Raw genomic sequence first — 25,220 nt, forward strand, 5'->3', positions numbered from 1 at the left:
TGAATATACTTACTGGCTTCATTGCTAATCATTTCAATGACTTAAACTACAATGTGAGATAAAACTATTGCTATTAATATTTTCAAAAAGTTAGCATGTTCCTGGAAGAAACAGCAAGTCTAGATGTCTTGACTTTCATTAAACTGAAAAAATGTCATGTACCAGGCTCTCTGTCTGGCACTAATTATAAATGGGTGGACCAGGTGGATATGGGCCCTTGTACCCACGGAGCACAAACCTCACTAAAAAACACGTGGTGTTAGGCCAAGCATTGTTAATAGTGTTTTGATGTCTCTCCCCTTTTAAGTTGAATAGTTTAAGGAAACAGAAATTCTTATAAAATGAAAAACTTTAATAATTGTTTAAAGCAAAGGCACAAGTAAACAATTCAGGTTACCATACAATGTTACAAAAAGAAATTCCAACAGTAAAATGAAAAACATTATAATCTTGCATCTCTATAGTGTACCTTAGTATTCTATCATCTTTTCTTTGGAGTGAAAAGACAAGATAGGCAGATCAATGGATGTGCTGTAAAAAGTTGGATTATAAATAGCATCCACTCCACTTTTAACCAGTAATTTTAATTTCAGGAGAATGAAGTAAAATTAATTAGTTTAAAAAACTGTTTTTTTAATGATGAAGCAGCAATAACCTTCAGGCTAAAGCACACTGTTTTTAATAAAGCAAATCACTGATTTCATAAAACATTAGCTGCTGACGTCTTGCACTGCATGATAAATAAGCTGGCCATGAAAGGACTTTACTGAAATGCAATTCATATATTTATTTTACTTTAAATCTGAAAATGATAGTGTACTATGTAAAAGATAAAGGAGAATAGGAACCAATTCATTGCTTATGATTTTAGAAACAAAATACTTAAAAAGGTCTAGACCTTGTTTTCAAAGGCACTATCTGGAGAGTAACAGGCTGCACGCTCAGAGCTAAGTTTTTGTTTTTGTTTTTGTATATCTTAGGTGAGCTTTGACATCTCAATTACTCATCAAACACTGAGTACCTAATATCTATCAATAGAAAGGGCAGAGATTGTGTAATGTGTATCTTTAACCGCTTTTTTCAGGAAGAAAAAAAATATTTTACCATTGATTCATAAAAGGCTGTTGAAATATTGGTTTGATCTAAAAGTTCTGTTTCATCACGTCTATGTGTTTTCCATTTTATTCAGATCACCCTGTAGCTTCTACTTTTAGCTTTTCAACCTAGATGGCAACACCACCAGGAAGTAACTATCCTGAGAGTACTTTTGTGTGTGTGTGTGTGTGTTTGTTATTTATTCACTTATTCCTCCCTGAATATTCTCCAGCTCTAAGTGTTTAACTGAATAACATTTAAATGATACAAAGTAATTGTGTCAGGGATTAAATAAAATCTATCAAGAGGACATTTTCCAATACCTTGTAAATCTTAATTTGAATGTCAAATCAAAGCTTAGTATCCTGTTGCATACTAAAAACCAGGAAGATTCTAAAACCTTCTAAGGAGTATTTGAATCAAAGCTCTTGAATGAGATGATTGTTGTTTCTAGTTTTTCCATTTCCCAAATTACAAGAACATCAATGGGTTACGGTTCACTTACCAGGATTCTTTTAACACCTAATTCCTAACCAGAAAACAGTACTTAGGAAATTCTCTAAGAATATCTTTCAGATTTAGAATTCAAACATGATTCTAGAAAGATGTTATTTTAAGTCAAATTATAACATCGGCTCATTGACGCATACCCTAAAGGCCAACGTGCCTGCTTGAGAGAGCAGTGCTGGGATTCTGGAATTCTTCCCTTTCTTTCTCCATTTCCAAAGGTAGAGATGTCCTTCCAAACTTGTCTTTGGCATCAAAGACTTCATGATATAAAACAGCTGGAACATTATCCATTTAGAATAGTTACGAGTTTAGTTCAACACCAAAAGCGAACAGTTTGATCTTCTACTGAGACAAACTTAAGATGCAAACCTGCATTTTAGAGGGTCTGCAGACTTTTTCTCTAAAGTGCCAGACAGTAGATATTCGGGGCTGTTTGTGCCCTCCAGTCTCTGTTGTAACTACTCAACTCTGCCATGGTACATGAAAGCAGCCACAGACAATATGTATATGGATAAGCATGGGTAAGCTCCAAGAACATTTTATTGATCAATACTGAATTTCATATGATTTTCATGTGATACAAAATGCTATTTTGATTCCCCCCACAGAACTATCTATAAATATTAAAAACTACTCTTAGCTTGTGGGTCATGTAAAAACAAGAAGCTGGCTAGAATAGCCTCATGGCCTGTAGTTGCTGACCCTTGGTCTAGATCACTAGATTTCTTACTGTGGGGGTGAAAGCAATGTGGCCATGACTCATCTCATTTTACCTGGGCATCAACAGCCCATAGGCTGACAGTAATGAACCCCAAAAGAGAATTCTAAAAGCACCAGACAATTCTAGCAGACAATACCAGTAGAGCTGTGCAGAGTTTATGAGTGTTGATACATCTATACACAAATACTGATCTATATATATTCAGGAAACACATTTAAATCACATTAATTGAAGAAAAGTAGAGAATTGAGAAATTCATTAGCTGAACATTTCAGCTTGGTGTTGGAGAGATCTTGAGTAAAATTTTGGCTCTGCTACTTACTAAACTTGTAACCACAGGTAAATTACTTAACCACTACAATTTGACCTGGTGATATGGACACAACAGGCATCTGGTCAATCTTGTTTCTCAAGCAAATAGCTACAAAAAGCTGGAAAAGCCTAACCTATCACGTACCATAAAGCCTGACTTTGGGCTTTAGACAAAAAATGATTTTGTCTCTTCTACTCCACTCTGTCATGTAAATTTTTTTTCTGCATGCAACATACTGTGAAAAATTGTACCTCCATATATACTGAATTCTACTTTCCTCTTATCCTTGAAGGCTATTTTTTTCACAGGCTGCTGATGAAAACGGAAGTGGAAAGGATCCAGTCAACACATGTTTGTTGTCTTTATGTCATCTCAGTGTAATTTGGTGTTTCCACCAATTTATCAATGACAGGCATTCAGGTTTCCAGGGAAAAAAGTCTGGATGGGAAAAAGGAAGAAATGGTAGGAAAGAATTCTTATGGCTTTATCTATGGATTAACTAGAGAAGCTGAAGATAATGTTCATAGATTACTCACAGATACAATTTTTGTGTATCTTGTACCTCAGTCCATTGCTTAAATTACATTAAGTAGATATTAGCACTAAGTAATATGTGCTATAACCTCTTTAATCATGAAAAATTTATTGTTTTATACACATGAAGCAAAATATGTCACCAATAGTGTTTTGAACAAGTATTAGTTCACTTATGAATCTGCTAGTGTTGAATGCCAAGCAAAATACTAAAGCTATTAAAATATTAGTGTTTGGTTTTATTTTCAATTTTCTTTTAACCTAGTATATACAGAAGTCCTGTTAGAAAGCTGAAGGCAGTCATTTGCAACATGTACATTCTCCATATAAAATGATTTTCAATGTGGGTGATGTAGATTTATAAATATGTACAAAACTCCCAATTTATTTGTAGTTAACCTACTACTCTAACTAGTAGGCAATACATGGAACCATCATATGCACATCAAAATTAGAAATTAAAACACAACTTAAACCTCTCAAGACAGATGACTGTTCATTTGTGTTTGTAAAATTATATGGGGGAAAAAAAGCTTTGTATTTGGGAGCTTTCAGTGGCCTACTACTAAAGCAGTAATTTTAACTGAAAAACAAAACAAAACAAAAAAACCAAAAAAACCCAGAAACACTCCCCAACACAAAAACCCAAGATAAATTGGACGTATATCCTGGTCAAATGTTTGTCGACACCTGGCCTGAAAACAAATTGATAAATATGCAATTTGTTAAATGAGCATGAAATATTGCACTAGAGCAGTTTTGTCTGAAGAAAATTCAATTTTCCATAGTCCTGAACTTCAAAATGCTTCCCACATATAAATTGCATTTTCTAAATAAGAAACATTAATATTCAGTAATACTGTTAGAACCTTATTTTTCCCATTAACCATATATACCAGTCTATTTTATGGCAATGGTAGTCAGTGGTGAAGATTTGGCAAAGATAAAAAGGCAGATAAGACTGTAAAATATATATATATATACATATATATATGTATGTATATATGTATATATGTATGTACATATGAAACAAGTATGTTCCAAAAACCCTTAATCATATGATAACTGATCCCTTAAAAAACCCCACAGTCTAGGTCACAGTGATGGTCAGACAGTGGTTGAGTATGACTCTCTTCTTGGGGGCTGCTCCTTTCGAGCCACTCGGTTGCTGTCTCTGGTCTCCAACGCACTGTCTTCTGTTTCGCTTTCACTACCATCTGCCACAGCGGGGTCCAAAGACATCGGGCCAGACTTTCTGTGCAAAGGAAAACCAACGCCACTTTCCCGTAAGGAATCATCCATAAAATCTTCATCAGAGGAATGGAATGATTCATCATCTCCTATTAAATGGCTGACAATGTGGATTCCATCAAAAGGAGGCTGGCCTGAGAAGACCCTCTGGCCTTTTAGGCACCTGAGCTGTCAAAACAAAACCCATGTTAATATACTCAACTAGGGGAAACACACACACCAAGAAAGCAAACATTTCATGTTTAAAAAAGAAGATAACTTACCTTTTATTATTTTTTTTGCCATTTGTAGATAAAATAGTAACTACCAATTTTATATGCCTCCTATGTGTTATGTAATGGACACATAATTTGTTGTTTTTTTTTTCAAGATTTTATTTATTTATTTGACACAGGCAGAGATCACAAGTAGGCAGAGAGGCAGGAAGAGAGAGAGGAGGAAGCGGGCTCCCCGCTGAGCAGAGAGCCTGATATGGGGCTCGATCCCAGGACCCTGAGATCATGACCTGAGCCGAAGGCAGAGGCTCTAACCCACTGAGCCACCCAGGCACCCCAGTAACTTGTTATTTTAATTGAAATATCACAACAGTCCTATGTGGTAGATTTTATCATCTTCATTAGAGATTAGAAAATGGAAACTCAGGTAGAGGTACTACTGTGGACACATAGGTAATAGCAAAATTTAGATTCAAATTGAACCTTCATTATATTACAGGAAATATAATGAACTGCATGCACCCATCATCTAATTTCAACAATTAACATCATGGACAATCTTATTACATTATACTTCTCCTGTCTCTGGATTACTTTGAGGTAAATCTCAGGTATTCTATCAGTTTACCTGTAAATATTTCAGCATGCATTTCTAGAAGATGTGGACTTTAAGACCGTACTCTGAACTATCACACATACTGTCTCAAGAGCATGTCCCCATAATAATGAAAATCAGTTAGAAATAATGAAAATTTGCTATGAATCTCCATCCTATCATAATATCCCAAAGACCACCAAACCACTGTCACACACTCACTCACTCAGGGTAGGAATGCTTCTTTCTACTAATAAGATCTCTCTCTGCAAGGAAGGAATGCCAGTAGTATATAATTTTGCCTTCTCCCCCTACTCCTCCCCAGGGAGAAGGAGCAACTTCCCTAATGAGGGAATAGGGGAGAGGACTGCCATGTATTGCTCAGCTACTTCTCTTCTCTTTCCACTTTCAGAACCAGGTTTTGGCTATCCCAGGAGCTTCCCATGGCCACACCTTCATGGGGACATCATATGCTCCCTGTTACTGGCTGGGCAAGTCTGACTAATTCTAGAGTTTGTTTTCTAGACAAAAACCCATTGTTGTCACAAATCTAAACCACATTCTCCAAAACCAGCCTTTTTAGGATTAAAGATGACTTCTATCATCTCCCACTTCTTTGCCCCAGTTACCTTAAACTCCCAAACCTACTGCCATGGATACAACCACTTCTACTACCATAGAATCGAGACATCAGCCCTGTCGTCCTCAAGAGCTTATGTCTTAAATAGGAAATCTAATTTTGATATTGTCACTTGTTTAATTTCTCCCATATACCATGAATTTCCTCCTACAACAGAGCAGAAGAGCTGAAAACAAAACAACCAAAACAATAACTGAAAAAAACGAATTACCAATATCTACCTTGACTTGCAAGAATTTGGCTGAAAGAGATCCCATGCCTCCTACCCTTATCGCTACTATTAACCTTCAACTTTGTTTCTCAGGGACAAACTCCTGGTCACTCACTATCTTTCAAATCTTAAGATAAAGCCTGTGTGAAATATTCAGGAAATATTACATATACTTTCAAAACTAACGGTTCTGAAAGTAAAGACATTACAGCCTTGCCATACACCTGCCAGCTATCCTGACAGATTTCCAGGAAGAAGTGAAGAAATGTCAGCACTTCCCTGCTGGTGTGTGACCAACGGGAAACAAGAAGGATGCTGAGACTTCGAACAGTGATGTCTGTCTCAGGCTGACCTTCAACCCTGAAGAAATCCCTATGCCCTAGGCTGAGAGAACAAAATTACAGTGATGTACAATGTAATTTAAGTAACACTGTCTCCCTTGGCAGGGCAGAAAGGATCTAAACTCGAGGGTGAATTTGTAGGGAAAGGGCTCAGAGCACCACAAGGACCTCCCCATAGCTGTGATACCCATGGCAATACTACAACTGCCACGTTCTGATGCAACATCCTATCACCACATTGCAACACATGATTGAGCGCTCCAAGTGTTAGATTAAGTCAGTTAATCTCTTCCTTTCTTTTCTTCCCAAACCCTTTTGAAGAAATAATACAGAACATGTGTCTTCCTTTTCCCTGGCTGTTACCAAAGGAGTACAGCAGGGGAACCACAACTTCCCAATTATCTGGAAAGCTGTAGCTTTAACAAATTTTACTGCAGTTAAAAAACTGCAGCCTCTTATCAGATGTCATAGGGGATGCAACTGGAGTTTCTTTATTTGAGAACTGCTAATAAAGAATAGCAGAAAAAGGAATATCGGAGAAGAAAAAGGTGAAGGTAAGGAACTCTCTGGTAAAACTGAAGCTGTCCCTTAGTTACTTCTTAGACCTGAACGTGTACATACTGTTTCTGAGGGGAGGGAGGTCTGTGCATGTCCTGAAAAGGGACATCTGCTCACTGAGTTCCCATCACGTGATCTAGAAGGGGCTGAACTTCAGATGAGGATATCCCGGGGGACTCCTCTTCCTGTGGAGAAAGGTTTAGCTAGAGGAAGGCCAGAGCTGGGCCTTTTAATGTATAGTCTTGGGTGTCTGGATCTGAGAGCTGTACTACTGATCCTGTTACTAGACTTTTAGGAGCTAATTATATTTAAACAAACAAACAAAAAAACCCAGACAATTTTCTCAACCTACATCCCCCAAAAAGACTTCCACAGATATTGTTGGTAGCACACTTAGATTAGCATATTTCAAAATATGGTCCACTGATTATCTCTATCAGGATAACCAAGGAGGATTATTAAAAATCCAGAATCCAGGGCGCCTGGGTGGCTCAGTGGGTTAAAGCCTCTGCCTTCGGCTCAGGTCATGATCCCAGGGTCCTGGGATAGAGTCCTGCATCTGGCTCTCTGCTCAGCAGGGAACCTGCTTCCCTCTCTCTCTCTCTGCCTGCCTCTCTGACTACCTGTGATCTCTCTCTGTCAAATAAATAAAAAAATTTTTTTAATTAATTAATTAATTCATTCATTCAGAATCCATACCCTGATCTAAGGAATCAAAATCTGGAGAGCGAAACATCTTTTTTTAAGTTTATTTATTAATTGTTTAAATAATCTCCACATTCAATGTGGGGCTCAAACTCACAACCCTGAGATCAAGACTGACAGGCTCCACTGACTGAGCCAGCCAGGTGCCCTTAGAGTGAAACAATTTTACAAGCATCTGAGGAGATCATGATACCTCACAGTTTGAGAATCACTGTGGTAGATCTGTCCAAACCAAATAAGGCTGAGTCAAAAAGGAGTTGATTTACGTGAAATGGAGCTCTTATCCACAGTAAAAGTGCTCCTGAATAGGGAACAACTGCCCGTGTGTCTGGTATACAGAAATGGATACCACCGTTCAGTAGTATAAGCAAGCTGTCCCGACCCAAATCCACTACCTGATGGTTGAAACATGGAGCGATCTGTTTAAATGCGTTTTCCTGAAACTTTCTCCTGGCATAGGGTAGGATCCAGGAATGCGTATGTTCAAAAGACCTGAATAATTCTGATGCACATCCCAGATTAAGGACCACTACTACAGGCAACATTTTGTCTGTTGGTTCAGCTTTGTTTGGTGTCTCCTATGAATCAATCATAGGATCAGGAATCTGACAAAAGCTACTGACTCTCTTTCTTGAAAAGTACATATAGTATTTTTGCATACCCTTCTGCAGCCCCTTGTCTTTTCTAAGTTTTGGTTAAAGACTATTAGAACATTTTTATAAAGCAACAACAAAACAACTAAACTTTGTGAAATGCCAGTAACACACTCCTATCATGAAAAAGATTTAAAAGGTATTATTTTTCTAGGTGAAATGAGACATAGGTTTTAAAGGCACTGAATGTGACTGGAAGTACTTCTGAGATTCACCAAGGATTGGAATTTTAAGCAAAGGGACTCTTCTCTGGTGGAATCTTGGGATTTCCCCCAAAGAAGGGTCTCAGCTGATAATCAACAAACTCTATCCAGGCATTCAGAACTTCCTGTTAGCTTTTTAAGTTCTCCAGACCTAATGTTTGAGCAGGGAGTCGGGTATTTGAAAAAAATCATCTAAGAGATGCTGGGGGAAGGGGTGGGGGGACGGCAACTAGGAGGAAACAGACTATTGGTGAAAAGAAAACTCTTTAAAAATCATTTATTTCCTCTGAAGAAACTGCATCCATGTAAAACAAAAAACAAAACCAAAAAACCCAGGACACTCTACAAGAGGTTTCAGACATAATTTTTTCTGACCTGAAAGACATGGGCTTTGAGACTGAAAAAGCCTACCAGTATCCATCACAATGGATAAAAGTAGACTTACACAATGGTACCTCATAATGAAATTTCAGGACACTGGGAACAAGAAAAGATAAAGCATCCAGCCAAAACAAAAACATATTTTATATAAAAGATTAAGAATCACAATGATAGGGACACCTAGGTGGCTCAATTGGTTACGCCTGCCTTCGGCTCAGGTCATGATCCTGGCATCCTGGGGTAAGTCCCACATTGGGCTCTCTGCTCAGCAAGTCTCCTTCTCCCTCTCTGCTGCTCCCCCTGCTTGTGATCTCTCTGGCTCTATCGCAAATAAATTTTTAAAATCTTAAAAAAAAAAAAAAAGGAATCACGATATCAGACTTCTCAATTGTAAACAGAATAGAGCAGGGCCTTCAAAATTCTGAGAAAATATTTCCAACGTACATTTAAAAAATTGAAATTATCTTAAAAAACACTTTAAATACATGGTATGGTTTAATGGATTCCCATGTTGTCATCATCTAGCTATCTGGAAGCCAATGAAAAAGGATTTTTATTTTTATGGTTTTTTTCTCTTGATAAGTATGATCACATTTATTTTCAATAGATTATATTCTGCCACCAGGAATATTTGAGCATGCCTATTATATCCAGCCTTTGCCAGCATGACCATTACATATTTTTCTCCATCATAATTTGCACTATTATTGTGATTTTGTTTCTTTGATTACTGCTGGGATGGTTGAGATTTTCTTTTCTTTTTTTCCAGTATAGTTAACATATAGTAATTTATTAGTTTCGGGTATACAATATGGTGATTCAACACTTCCATACATTACCCACTGCTTGTCACAAGTGCCCTCCTTAATTCCCATCACCTATTTCACCCATCTCCCCCAACCCCCTGCCCAGTAATCATTAGTTTTTTCTCTATAGTTAAGAGTCTGTTTCTTGGCTTGTTTCTCTCTCTTGAAATACAGTTTTTAAATAACGTTAGACTATTGAACTAGATGTTTTAGAAATATATAATATATAATCTTATTCAGTACTTCAGATTTTATTCTCAAACATGAATACATAAAATAGTAAAAACAAGCTTATTGTATGATAAAGTTTCCTTCTAATGAGTGCCTTCTAGTTCTATAACATTTAAAATTTAGATATTAAGTAGATTTGCCATTTTCCAAATATCAGTTAAAAGACCCACAAACTACCACAGAGATGATCTCACAGACTATTCAACTCAGTAGGTCACTCTGGAGTCCTTACTTTGGGGAGAGTGTTGATGTTAACAGCACCCTTTGACTCCCTAACTCTCTCGACCAATAATTAATAAATTGTGTAACGTACAAGAACCTCCTGGGATTATTATTTTTTTTTTTTTTGTTAGAGAGAGAGAGATACAGAGCGCAAGCACAGGCAGACAGAGTGGCAGGCTAGAGGCAGAGGGAGAAGCAGACTCCCTGCTGAGCAAGGAGCCCGATGTGGGACTCGATCCCAGGACGCTGGGATCACGACCTGAGCCGAAGGCAGTCGCTTAGGATTATTTTAAAAATATATAGACTCTTGGGCTCTCCTCTCAGACACCTGGATTCATCAGGCAGGACTCAGGAATCTATTTCAAACAAGCACTCCAGGGAGTTCTGAATAGGATGATCTATAGAGCACATTCTGAGAGATCCTGCTCTAAATGGATCATATTTAGGGATTTACTATATTAGGATCATGTTAAGAAAATTTGGTAAGGATAAATAAATTTGAACTCAAGATTTTCTTGTTAATTTATCACTGCCACACTGGCCATTGTCATATTTTAAAAATACAGTGGTCTGATGTGGACACACAACTAACTTGGGGGGAAAAAGCAAATAAAAATACAAAGAACTATAAGGCAAATAAATATTTTAAGATATGACACCTTCACCATCTAGTTTCAAATCTATTTCTTATGGGGTGTTTCAGGGGATTCATTACTGAGGAACAGCAACCAGTTTTAGATATCTCACCATCTGAGTTTAGATCAAAGTGAGAGAACATATGTTTATAAAACAGAGTCAGAACCTTCTCCTTTTCTCCTATCAAATGTCAACCTTCAAATTCAAACTTTATTCTGAGGATCAGCTTCATATTCAGGTGACAAACTATACCTTTTGAAGGATAACATGCCTAACCTTAGGAGTATAGTTCTAGCTTTAAAATCCTTGATAGAAAAACGATTTCTTTTCTTTTTCTTCTTCTTTTTTCTTAAAGATTTATTATTTATTTTATAGGAAGGGGGAGTAAAAAGGGAGAGGGAGAGAGAAACTCAAACAGACTCTGTGCTGAGCCCAATGCAGGGCTCAATCTCAAGACCTTGAGATTGGGATCCAGTCAAAGCCAAGAGCTGGCTGCTTAACCAACTATGCCACCCAGGTGCCTTTAAATAGCCTGATATTAAAGAGTCTGTTCTGTATGGTTCCATGTAAATAGTTTTTAAAAAAACAGTTTAAAAACAAGCAAAAAAAGGAGAAAAATTTGGGTTTCAGTGATAGATAACACAAAGTTCATTAAACTTATTCTCCCTGCATTTGTGAACATTTGAAAATTTCCATAATAAAAAACATGTACATTAAAAAAATAAGATCACCAATAAAATCTCTCAAAAATACTTCCAAATTCATGTGTAGCTGACCATTTTGATAATGAGTTAGACTCACCATAACAAAACCCCCAAATAATCCAATGGAAAAAAAAACCCAAAAAGATAACTGCTTCCTTTATATTTGAAAGTATTTCTTTTTTGTTTTCTGGTATTATTTTTATATTAATAGTTTAAAAAATTAGCATCTTAATAAATTTTTATAACATTTAATACATCAATAGGCATAAATATTTTCATAAACTTTAATACTGTATTGATTGACACACATATATTGGAGTGCATTATTTATAGATAAGTTTTTTCCAAGTTATAATGAATACTTAAAATCAGCATTGTCTGGATGGCTGGTCTAATATATTCTACCACTTCTGTTAGCCTCTGATGATGGTGACTGTTTCTTAATCATTTTTGTATCTTAGAGCTCAGCACTCTGACTGGACAAGAGTGGGCACATAAGAAATACATATGAACTACAATGAAAAGATAACAGGATTCTTGAGAAAGCCCTCTGGTACTCATTATTCATTTTAGAGGGGAGTGCTAATATACGAGACGCCAATAATGTACTGTTTCTTACCTGATATGGACTGCTTCATCATGTTATGCATGAAGAGACAGAGTAAAGAAATAAAAACATACAGAATTTGTTTAAATAATACTTAAAATATGCTGACATACTCATTATAGCTTAAAAAGCTAACAAAATCTTAACCTCTCACAAGCTTCAAAGAGATTGGATTTTAAGATTTCTCTGCATGTATTCAACAATGCTGACCCAAAGAAAGTATTTAGTAATTAGAAAAAGAAAGTGTTAAGATATTATACAACTTATAAAGAATATAGCACAAGAGGTAGTATAGTTAATAAGAAAACAGGAAACTGTCATGTTCATAGTCTGATGAACGTAGGTTTTGACAGGAAATAGCAGAGTTTCTAACTGTATGATAGTAAAAATCCAAACACTAAAAATTAGTATTAAAACCTATTACAGCTATTTCACATAAAAATTATCAGTAAAATTTGAAAGCAGGGAGAAGAATCTGCAGGAATGAATGTTCTGAAGGCCTAAAGGACTTTATAATCATTAAAGATACACAAGTATTTAAAAATTCTTCATTAGTCTACTTCATTAGCTAAACCTCTAGAGGTTAAGACAGAAGTTTCTTTTGTAAAACAGGGAAATGTTATAGCACTAGAGATTTGTAGCCTTTAAATATAACTTCCTAATAAATAATAGAGAAATCTGTGCTAAGAAATTTGATCATCTGGGCCAGTGTCCATGTGGAGAGAGTGTACATGTTCTCTATGTGATTGCTTTCTTCCAGTAAATTATAAACACTGAGAACTAGAAAAGGTTTGGGTTGATTTTTGCATTTGATTTTAAAGAGACACAACAGGTTATCCTTCCTCAATTTTAATGTGTAGGGGTAATAAAATTAATAATAAACCCTTATAATTATACGAGGTTTTACAGTTAAAAGTGCTTCCATGCATATTATTTCAAGTAGTTAAAAAAATTTTCCCCCCAGTGTGACTGGAGGCTGAATTGTACAGACAACTACCACTTTCTGAGATTCAAAAGAATAAGAAGCGCTGCCACTGAATATTCTGAGAGACAATCAGTCCACAACAAAGTGGAAAAAAGTCATCCACACACCAAAAAAACCCCTAACCAAATGAACTTTGATCACTACTAGACGGGGTTTAAACCATTTAAGTGAGTCATGTGATACCAAGTGAACTGCAAAACAGATGCAGTAAGTTTCCAAGACTGAGTCATATCAGATTATAAAAGCTTCTATTTGTACGTTTGGGTTTATATAATCAATCTTTGTAAAACACTGAACTATCATTGTTAAAGCAACATGTCTGTAAGTGATGTATAAGATATAATATTTTAAATAACATTATCCTTTACATGAGAAGATGGACATAAAGTTCAATAATCACAAAGATTTGTATTTCTATGTTCTAGAGGCTTTGCTTTCTTTCTCCAAAGTATAATTGGTAATTTTGATGAAATCCTTACATAATAATTTTAATAATTTTTTCAGTTTGTGAAATGTAAATGTTTGTAAATGTAAAAAGGAAATGATGTGCTAAATTCTCGATTATCATCTTTTTTCAAAAATGAATTGTACACATGACAAAGATTAAAACTAGCCATAAGCACCCAAACCAAAAGATTTCCAGTGAATCAAAACAGGAAACCAATAAAAGCAATCAATTGGAGGTCATGACTTTTCGATCATTGTATTATATACACAGGAGCAAAAATTCAGAGCTAGAATACTCAAAAGTAGATTAAGTTGAAAAGTTTAAGAGTTTTTTTTTTTAATAATACAAAATAGACAATGTTGAAAATGGTTCTGGCTTTAAGCTAAGTAAATTATTTTTAAAAACCAGTTAAAGCATTTAAATTTTAAAAACATAAAGATTGTAAAAAATGTATAAAATGCAATAGTTAAAACGCATGTTTTTAGAAGCAAAGAAAAAATATGTACGCACAATAAGAAGTGAAATAGGTGGAAAGGAAAGTCTGGCACTGAAGAAATTTATACTGTGTATTTGTCACCAGAGAAGTAGAGAGGGGGAAGAATTAAGCCATTTACAAAGAACTCTAAGTCTTTCTATAGTGTATACTTAGATTTATCCAGCATACTACGGCAAACAAAATGAAACTGCATCGTACTCTTCCTGGCAGCTGACACATCTTGATAAAATTGAAACCATTAACATTATTTAGAAGGTACTCTAATGTCAATGGTGATGAGGTTAGGAATATGTGAGCTTCTATGTAAATTTATGACCAATTACAGGAAATAAATCACTTCACACTTGTTTCACTCTGTACTTTTAAAGCTACATCAAAGTACATTTCATTTGATTTAACCTTCAGCTGAAGCACTGAAAAAATTCAAATGTTTAGCAAAACATCCTTGTCAAAACGAAGTACTTCTTTTCTATCTGGACTGAACTGTTAAGAGGAATCATTCGTCTCTAAAGCTAAGTCATGGGTTTTATCAGTCTACCTAATTACCCAATTTTAATCATTTTCTGATAAGGGACTTATATCTAAAATATATAAATAACTTCTACAAATCAATTATAAGAAGACAACCCAATTACAAAGTGAGCAAAGGATCTGGGTTTGCTCTAAACCCAGATTTCTCTAAAGAAGAGTATTTCTCTAAAGAAGGGTATTTCTCTAAAGAAGATACAGATGGCTAATAAGCATATGACAAGATGCTCAATATGATTAGCCACCAGAAAAACACAAATCAAAACCAAAATGAGATGACCTTCATAGTTTCTAGAGTTGGCTGTCACAAAAAGGAGAGATAATATCAACTATTGGCAAGCATGTGGAGAAACTGGAACCCTCAGACACAGCTGATAGAAATGTAAAATGGTACAGTTCCTTTAGAGAACAGTATATGGCAGTTCTTCAAACGATTAAACATACAGTGACAATATGACCCAGCAATTCCACTAGTAAGTAACATTCAAAACAAATGAAAACATATGGTCACAGTGAAATTTGTACATAAATGCTCACATCAGCATTATCTATAAGAGTCAAGAGGTGAAAACAATTCAAATGTCCATTAACCAATAAATGGATAAATACAATGTGGTATACCCATTTGATGAAATATTATCAGGCAATAAAAAGGAATGAAGTACTGATATATGCTACAAATAAGTGAACCTTGAAAACATGCTAATAAAGAAACCAGTCACAGATGACCACATATTGTATAATTCCATTTACACGAAATGTCCAGAATCAGGAAATCTGTAGAGGCAAAAAGTAGATTAGTGGTTGCCTAGGGCTGTGGGAAGGGAGCTTGTGGGAAATGAGGAATGACTGCTAACGGGAATGGTATTAGCTTTGGAGTGATAAAAACATTCTAAAATTGTGGTAATGGCTGCATAACTCTGTGAATATACTAAAAACCACTGAACTGTACACTTAAAATGGGTGAACTGTATTATATGTGAATTATTTCTCAAACCTGTTTTAAACATATATATGTATAGAAATCAGATAGCCATTTGGTGGGTATATTTCCAATGGAGATATTGCCATATTGAAAATAAGTCAAGCGGAGAAAGACAACTATCATATGATCTCCCTGATATGAGGGAGTGGTGATGCAACATGGGGGCTTAAGTGGGTAGGAGAAGAATCCATGAAACAAGATGGGATAGGGAGGGAGACAAACCATAAGTGACTCTTAATCTCACGAAACAAACTGTGGGTTGCTGGGGGGAGGGGGGTTGGGAGAAGGGGGGTAGGGTTATGGACATTGGGGAGGGTATGTGCTTTTGGGTAAATTGGAAGGGGAGATGAACCATGAGAGACTATGGACTCTGAAAAACAATCGGAGGGGTTTGAAGTGGCAGGGGGGGTGGGAGGTTGGGGGTACCAGGTGGTGGGTATTATAGAGGGCACAGCTTGCATGGAGCACTGGGTGTGGTGAAAAAATAATGAATACTGTTTTTCTGAAAATAAATAAATTGGGTAAATTTGAAAAAAAAAAAAAGAAAATAAATAATTTCCTATTCAGGAAATGTAGAAAATTTAATTGATTTTAAAAAATTCATCAACAATGAGAATCTTCAACATCCAATTTTTTCCTCAACAGAAAAAAGAAGTAGTGGCTACCTTCTCCAGCTTCATTTTAATAGGCAGAAAATATTTGCAGTAGAAAGTTTAATGCTTTAGACAGAAGTATTAAGTAAAAGGAGATTAATGCATTGGTAGCATTCAGTTTTTTCCAGAAACTAATTTTAAAAATACATAATATGCATATATAGCTACAGACCTACACTCTTTTGTCACTGAACACAAAATGAATTATCAAACAGAAAAGATTAGTATCCCTCTCTTCCTCATTCTGAGGTGCTCATAGGCTGCTTAGTTAAGATTGGGCACTTGTAAACCACATGACCTCATGAATGCTATCTTATCATATCACAGGTTCCTCAGACTGACCACAACAACTTAAATCAGACAGGCAGCAAAGTAGCATGAAGTCTTTGACACATATTATTGGTAGGACATTTTAGCTGTCCTGTTCATGGGGAGTGAAAATCTGATTATCTCAAGTCCAACTGCATCTGTGAGATAGGGTCCATAAAAAGCACATGATTTATGGCACTAAAGACTTCCAACCACAATTTAAAATTTTTAGTTTCTGTAAATCTGAGGGAGCTAATTCATCTTTTATCAATGCTCCTTTCATTGACACTTAGTACGTTTGTAGAAGAACACATTTACAAATGTTCCTAGTTTGAAAAACTATCAATACTATGTTACTGTTTCTTCTAAAAACTAGCATTTTAAAACTGAATTACTGGATGCAAAAGAAAATAAGGTTTTAAAAACGACTGGCTACATTTCAAGATCTTGGCATAGCTGAGGAAACTGGAATTTTGGATTTAAGAATATGTAGCACTAAAAAAATAGGTGTGAAGTATTGGGTAGTTTGGGTAACAGGAAGAGACTATCTAAATTAAACAGGAAAGATTCAAATTGGCTCTCAAATGCTTTGTTTGGGCCAAGGTCTTAAAGAGAATACAATTCAAAACATAAAAGGGAAGAAGACTCTATTTTATGGATTTCGTCTTGCTTGATTAAGAAAGCTTTATCCTCAACCATCAAATCAATCTCTCTGAACGCTATTTTCAGAACCACACATGATGAACTGATCAGGCTAAGTCTCTGGTTTCAGAAGCGCCCCTCTCTACTGATCTCCCTGTTGTTTTTATAGCTGCTGCTTCTCTCTCTCCTGAGCTCTTTACTTGCCTCCAGACGTTTGTATATGATGCCCTCTCTGCCTAAACACTTTTCTACTCTCCTTTTCCTGGCTATCTTCTACTCCTTCTTCGACACAGTTCAGGTAGCCCCACACCCAGAGACTTTTGGACGCATTTCTCATGGTTCTACCACAGCGCTGTCCATATAGACTATTCTCCCTACCAGTCTGAATTCCTTCACAAGTGGGACTATGACTTCTAGATACCCAGCGCAGGACTGGGATGGAACGCACTTTAAATATCACTTAGCATGACTGCTTTAGGATGCAGTAAATGAGGCAAGGCCTGAGGCATGTGTGGGAGCTAAATGATATCAAATGCTCACTGACTGAGTGACTGTATGAAGTAAACCGGCATCCTAAGGGCATACAGTTAACCAGTGATAGAACCAGGCCTAGAATCCAGGTCTCCTGACTCTAAGCTCAGTGTTCCAAAACTGATAGTTTCTCAACCATGTGTAGTAAGTTCTTTTTGGAGAACAAAGACACAAAATTCAGAAACAAAACTAAACATCAAATTAAAAAATAAACGAAAATCCAGAACTGTTATTAAGAATTTGATAAATTACACATATATCTATAATTTTTCCTCTCTTCTCCATTTTATGGATGCGTTTAGAAATACTGGCATGATAATGAAAGGAGAAAGTAAGAGTCAGATGGAGAGTAGGGATAATTAATTAATTTTTTTTTAAAGTAGGCGCCCCAGCCAGTATGGAGCCCAACACAGGGCTTGAACTCATGACCCTGAGATTAACACCTGAGCTGAGATCAAGAGTTGGGAGCTTAACCAACTGAGCCACTCAGGAGCCCCAGGATCATCAGCTTTTAAACAAATGAAACATTTTAAAAATGAGTACACAAGTCTTAAAACTTGAGTATATGAGTAAGGTCACTGGATTTTCAGACTCTAGCTCATTTGGTTGCCCAAATCAGGCTGAATGAAATCTTTAAGCATAACCTATTAGTTTCACTTAAATGTTAACAAGTACTTCTAATACTGTAGTGACATTAAAATCTTACTGGTATCATACATATTGATGAAATGGTTTCTTTTAAAAAATTATATGGTTTACCTCCGACCCATGAGAGACTATGGACTCTGAAAAACAGTCTGAGGGGTTTGAAGTGGCAGGGGGGTGGGAGGTTGGGGTACCAGGTGGTGGGTATTATAGAGGGCACAGCTTGCATGGAGCACTGGGTGTGGTGAAAAAATAATGAATACTGTTTTTCTGAAAATAAATAAATTGGGAAAAAAAAAAATTATATGGTTTATTTTGTATAGTGTAAGTCAACAGTTAACCATGTAATTCATTGTAGGGGAGAGAGAGAATCTTAAGCAGGATCCACGCCCAGTGTTGAGCCCAAATGGGGCTTGATCTCATAACCCTGGGATCTTGACCTGAGCTGAAATTGGGAGAGGCTTAACTGACTAAGCCACTCAGGTGTCACTGAAATAGTTTGAGCATTTATATCTTATTTTTCTCATATCTAAGACTGAAGAATATGCTATTAGATGGTGTTTTCAGGGGAATGCTAATGGAGTAAGTCTCTCCTATCCTTAGTCAAAAAAAGTCTATTAAAGAACTGCTATAAGCGAACCTGTCACTATAGGTGTTATAGTTACTTCTAGTTCCTTTAAGAAATGCTTATTATTGGGGCATTTAGGTCGTTCAGTTGGTTAAGTGGCTGACTCTTGATTTCAGCTCAGGTCATGATCTCAGGATCCTGAGATCAAGCCCTGAGTTGGGTTCCATGCTCAGCAAGGAGTCTGCTTGAGGATTTTCTCTCTTCTTCTTCCTCTGCCCCTCCCCTCACTTGCCCTTTTCCACTCTCTGTTTCCCTAAAATCAATCAGTCTTTAAAAAAAAAAAAAAAAAAAGATGCTTATTATCTGTCTTGACTTTTCATGATCTAAGTGGTGTTTGACATGCAGTTTCCCTTAAGTGGTTTTTAAAATTTTTTTTTAAATATTTTATTTATTTATTTGACAGAGAGATCACAAGTAGGCAGAGAAGCAGGAAGAGAGAGAGAGAGAGAGGGAAGCAGGCTCCCCACCGAGCACAGAGCCCAATGTGGGGCTCCATCCCAGGACCCTGAGATCAGGGCCCGAGTGGAAAGCAGAGGCTTAACCCACTGAGCCACCCAGGTACCCCATCCCTTAAGTAGTTTTTTATGACTTACATTTCCAATCTAATTGTTGGAACCACTTATTAAGCAATTTATAGATTAGCACTAATAGGCATTGTCTCACCACAATGCATTTGAAAATCTAGCTATTCTTGTTTACTGTAAAGTACTATTTAAAAACTTGCCACTTAGTGGGGTACCTAGGTGGCTCAGTTGGTTAAGCATCTGCCTGCGGCTATGGTCATGATCCCAGGGTCCTGGGGAATTCAGTCCTGCATCGGGCTCCCTGCTTGGTGAGGAGACTGCTTCTCCCTTTCCTCCCTGGCTCCTACTAGCTTGTGCTCTCTGTCTCTTTCTTTGTGTGTGTGTGTCTCTCTCTCAAATAAATAAAGAAAATCTTAAAACAAAACAAAATCTCCCCAAAAAACAAAAAATAACTTGCCACTTAGTACCAGAAAACACAGAAGTGCTCAAAGACTAATGGGATTTCGGAAAGAAAAAAGAAAAGAAAAGAAGAGAGGAGAGGAGGGGAGGAGTACGAGAGGGGTAGAAAGGAGGGGAGGGGAGGGAAAGGGAGGGGAAAGAAAGGAAGAACAGGAAAAAAAAAAAGGAAAAGAAAAGAGAAAGAGAGAGAGATGTTTGAAAGACTTTCCACTGGTCAAATTCAGGACAATTTGATTACCAAGAGAACTGATTGAATCCAGGAGTTCATAGCACTGTGTCAGGATTTTTGAAAGACTCTTAGAAATATAAGGCTGACTAAGGCATAGTCTTTGCCTCAAGGAGCTCACAGTTTAGCCTGTCCCTAAGCATCAAGGACAGTATAACAACCCTTAATTAAAATAAGCAAAAATGAGGCGCCTGGGTGGCTCAGTGGGTGAAAGCCTCTGCCTTCAGCTCGGGTCATGGTCCCAGGGTCCTGGGATGGAGCCCCAAATTAGGCTCTCTGCTCAGCGGGGAGCCTGCTTCCTCCTCTCTTTCTCTCTGCCTGCCTCTGCCTATTTGTGATCTCTGTCTGTCAAATAAATAAATAAAATATTTTAAAAAATTAAAAAATTAAAAAAATAAAACCAGCAAAATTATGTGCTGTTGTTATCTCCCATTTCTGAACTATTAAGTACTAACTATCAGTATCAACCATATAGTCTTTGTTAAACTAAGTGTTCCACTTTCCCCCAGCAGATTGTAAATTCCTTGAGAGTAAGACTACACTGTACTTTGCATAGCACAATATCAGAAAAATAGCCCATCACACATAGTCTTGCATCCAAGTCTGACTTTACAATTCTAACTGGTTCTGTTCCTTGGCCGGTGGAACACTGTCTCTTAAGGTTATTTATTTTGTCCTTCAGTTCTGAGTACCAGATTCAAATCCCTCATTTCTGATTGATTCTATATGCTCTAACTTGGCTGCTCACCCAGATTTTATCCTAAAACTCTCTTAACTCTTTTGAGGCTTATCCTTCCCTAGTCAATGCCCCGAAGAGGCTTCTTTCCTGGGTATCTCATCCTCTCTAGGGTCTAATTCCTTCTCTTACCTTGTTTTTTACTTTAATTTCCCTTTTTTAAGTGATTTCATTATCTCTCCTTACCCTCTTCTACTGGACCTTTTTTGTCATGTTCTGAGGATTCAACTCTAGTTCTTCAATGAAATTATCATCATCAGAAACACCTATTTTCATCAGCAAATTTAAACATCTTTTTTGACCTATAGTAGGAATAGGATACATACAAAGAGGCATATAATTGGGTCAAACACTGCCCCTCTTCTATGAATATAGCATAAAACTGGAATGTGGTCTAAAAGTCTTAAATTAAAAGTAGCGTATCCTGTGTGGTGGTATTATAGTTTTTCCTCTGTGTTTGATATTCTTTTTGGAGGCAAAGAATGAATGGAAAGATATGCAGTCTTGGAGATTTTAAGAAATTAACCTAGAAACAACTGCTGGAAGTTTGGTTACAAGTTAAATAATAAACTCTTGTAGCAGAATGTACTGAATAGCTGAGCTAACTTATGTCCTTGGGTAAGCTTGTATTTCTTAAATAATAAGTATATCTGAAATGGGGTAACTATTTTTATATAGTTCTATGTTTCTGGGAATGTCAAATTTGGCTAGAAAATCTCAGTTGCCTCTGTTTTCAGAAAATCAACTAATATTTAAAAGTTAAGATTTTAGTAGCACCTACTGGAAACTGAAGTAGAATCTCTAGGGTCAAGTCACACCAATTCCCCAGTTTCAGATGGAAGAGAAATCCAGAACCTGATGCTGGAAGAAAAGTAAAGAATACTAGGTGGTAGTAGAGTTCTACTAAATAGATGTTAGGTTCCCATCTGAGAGAAGTAATTAATTTAATTTAATTCAACCCTTATGAACCCCTACTACATCTAACGTGTGACAATTAAATGGGTCGGCAGGACTGTGGCAGGACAGCGGGATGTAGCAGATCAGAAGTCAGGATGCCTGGGCAGTAGTTCTGGCTCTGCCACCAACTAGCTGTGTAACTTTGGGTAAGTCCTGTAACGCTTATGCCCTCAGCTTCCTCATTTATCAAGTGAAAAACCAGATAAACTTTAAGAACACGCCTGGCTTTAAAAAATGTGAATCTGAAATCTCAGCTTTATGTCTTCTACACAGTAATATTATTGCAGACATTAAATATTGTACACTGTACAGTTTTTTAATCTTATGACTTCAAATAAGATAAAATATCTGAGATTAAATGGCACATATAAAAGGAATAGGAATAACAAAACCAATTTAAAGAAGTCATTAAGAATGAATTTTTAGGGGTGCCTGGGTGGCTCAGTAGATTGTCTGTCTGCCTTCAGCTCAGGTCATGGTCTCAGGGTCCTGGGATCGAGCCTCGCATCAGGCTCCCTGCTCAGCCTGCGTCCCCACCTCCCTCTGCCTGCTGCTCTGCCTACTTGTGCTCGCTCTCTACCTCTCTTGAATAAATAAAGTCTTAAAAAATAAAATTAAAAATGAATTTTTAATAGGAAGTTAAATGGAGGTTTTAAGATTTAAAAACAGTGCTAATTATTTTTTTAAAGATTTTATTCATTTATTTGCAAGGCAATGCACAAGTAGGGGGAGTGTAGCAGGCTCCCAACTGAGCAGGGAGCCTGACACAGGACTCGATCCCAGGACCCTGGGATCATGACCTGAGCAAGAAGGCAGATACTTAAATGACTGAGCCACCCAGGTGGCCAGAACTAAACAGTTAATTTAAAGAGCCTTAAAGCAATTTTCAGAGGAGTACAAACACAATCTCTCATTATCTACATAAGACCTTCAGCAGCAAAAAAACCCTAATTTTCCTACAGAAAGGCTTGTGTGAGCTCCTGCACGATATTTTATATTGCTTTAACTAGAGAAAAAACAAATTTAAGGGAATACGTTCTTTTATTAAAAAGTTGCCACACTGGGGGGTGCCTGGGTGGCTCAGTGGGTTAAACCTTTGCCTTCGGCTCAGGTTATGATCTCAGGGTCCTGGGATCGAGCCCTGCATCGGGCTTTCTGCTCAGTGGGGAGACTGCTTCCCTTTCTCCCTCTGTCTGCCTCTCTGTCTACTTGTGATCTCTCTCTCTGTGTCAAATAAATAAATAAAATCTTAAAAAAAAAATTGCCACACTGGGAAACTGGGCACTTTTTACCGTAACAATATGCATGAAAGCTTATAACTCCCATCTATGGAAATTTTTTTAAACAATAATTCTAAAACTAAGATTCAGTCATCAACAGAATACTGTATTTATTCCTTATTTCTTCCTCCATCAATATACTGTTGCTATCAATACAGTTTATAAAAATGTCATTCTTATCCTCTGTAAACTAGGTAATATCCTTGGAGTTTTGCAAGATTTAAAAGGAAATAAAGACTGGTAGAAACAGGCAGTACAGAATAAGCATATAGTTAAACAAAAATATTATTATTTAGTTTGAAATAAAGAGGAAAAAAAAAGCTGCCAATAATTACAGCCAAATTACTAAGTTTCTTTCTACCTTTGATATTCTGATTTTAATGCCTAGATGAAGATGCATGTTAAATTTGATCAATGTTAAATGAGCCTTTAAGCTTCTTTATTAAAAGTTTGGGGCGCCTGGGTGGTTCAGTGGGTTAAAGCATTAGCCTTGACTCAGGTGATGATCCTGGGATTAAGCCCCGCCTGGAGCTCTGCTTCTCCCTTTCCTCCCTGCTCATGCTCCCTCTTGCTGTCTCTGTCTCTGTCTCACTCTCTCAAATAAATAAATAAAATCTTTAAAAAATAAATAAATTCAAGTTCAAGTGATTTTATTAACTACTTTTAAACTGGGAATGTAGAGCAAGGAAAAAAAGATACACAGTTAAAAAAGAGTAGTCTGTCATTTGATTATAAAAGCTCTTCATTTCAAAAATTCTAGTTTTGGGGTTCCTGGGTGGCTCAGTTGGTTAAGCCTCTGCCTTTGGCTCAGGTCATGGTCCCAGGGTCCTGGGATCGAGCCCCACATTGGGCTGCCTGCTCGGCGGGAAGCCTGTTTCTTCCTCTCTCCCACTCCCCGTTCTTGTGTTCTCTCTCTTGCTGTCAAATAAATAAATAAATAAATAAAATCTTAAAAAAATTTTTTCTAGTTTAATAAGTGAGTATACACATTAAACATTAATAATGGACAGGACATTCAAAATACTTTCTGGTAGATACTTTACTAAATCTATAGCTCAAGCATGAACAGTTATCAGAACTGAAAAAAGATTACTCACATATAAAAATTTTCTAAGGCAAACTTCAGAATGGGCATTCTTTAGATTTCCTTTTATTTACTCAAACTCCTAATTTTGTGCTTGGCTGGTAGAAATAAAAGAGTCTTGTAACATATGGTAACTTCAAAGACTGTCTCCTTAACAAAGAAGACAGGATGACAAAAGCCCTGGGTACTGGGAATGAGCACAGAAGCTATCCTTTAAATGAAAGTTGGCTTCATCTACCTGGGTTGTATGTTATTTATAGCATCCTATAATCGTGTTTTACATAGTTTTGTTTCTGGCCAGCTTTGTCCTGAAATAGCTTAGATTTCTTCAAGTTCTTCAGGAAGGGGGTCTCAGTAATTACTCAGTGACAGACAATTCCTCCTGTCAAGTTCTTTCATAAATCATCCATCATTCTCTAATAAATGGTAAAAAAAAAAAAAAAACAACGCTGAAGATCTCTTTCTTAATATATTCATTCTTTAAGAGGACCAGAGAAGTTTATAATTTAATTATAATAACTACGTTGAAATACTCTCTTCTTGAAGTCTCCTTTCTGGGGCTCCTGTATCTACAGTCGCCAGTTTCCCTCTCATCTCACTGGTAGTTTTGATCTCCTTTATTGGCTCTCTTGATCTTATAGGTCAGGAGTACCACAGACTTGCTCCTAGAACCCCTTCCCTTTACCTATGAATAACATTTATAGGCCAATAACTACTATACCTATTTTTAGCCCCAACATCTATTTAGAACATCATACATGCCCACTGCCCACTCCATATTTTCATTTTAATGTTTAATAGCAATCTTAATTTTAACATAAACAAAACAGAGATCTTGATAGTCTACCCTTCCCAACCTCAGTAAATGTAACCAACCAATCATTCAGATGTCAAGTAAAAAAATCTCTGGAGTCATTGACTGTTTTATCTTATGTCTCTCATACAATCCATCAGCAAGTTCTCAACCTCGAA

The 25,220-nt window shown here is 36.7% G+C and overlaps 1 protein-coding gene across 6 annotated transcripts in view; it reads right to left on the reverse strand.

Annotated features, from left to right (window-relative positions):
• Positions 1-331: 331 nt before the first annotated feature.
• Positions 332-25,220, reverse strand: part of EVI5 (ecotropic viral integration site 5) — a 202,971-nt gene continuing 178,082 nt past the window's right edge. For all 6 annotated transcript variants that reach the window (XM_044238685.1, XM_044238684.1, XM_044238686.1 and 3 more), the window contains one exon: positions 332-4,592. In XM_044238685.1, the coding sequence (XP_044094620.1) occupies positions 4,281-4,592 (312 nt within the window). In that variant the 3' untranslated portion in view covers positions 332-4,280. The remainder of the gene's footprint in view (positions 4,593-25,220) is intronic.

The sequence above is a fragment of the Neovison vison genome, chromosome 2 (assembly GCF_020171115.1).
Source record: "Neovison vison isolate M4711 chromosome 2, ASM_NN_V1, whole genome shotgun sequence".
Lineage (NCBI taxonomy): Eukaryota > Metazoa > Chordata > Mammalia > Carnivora > Mustelidae > Neogale > Neogale vison.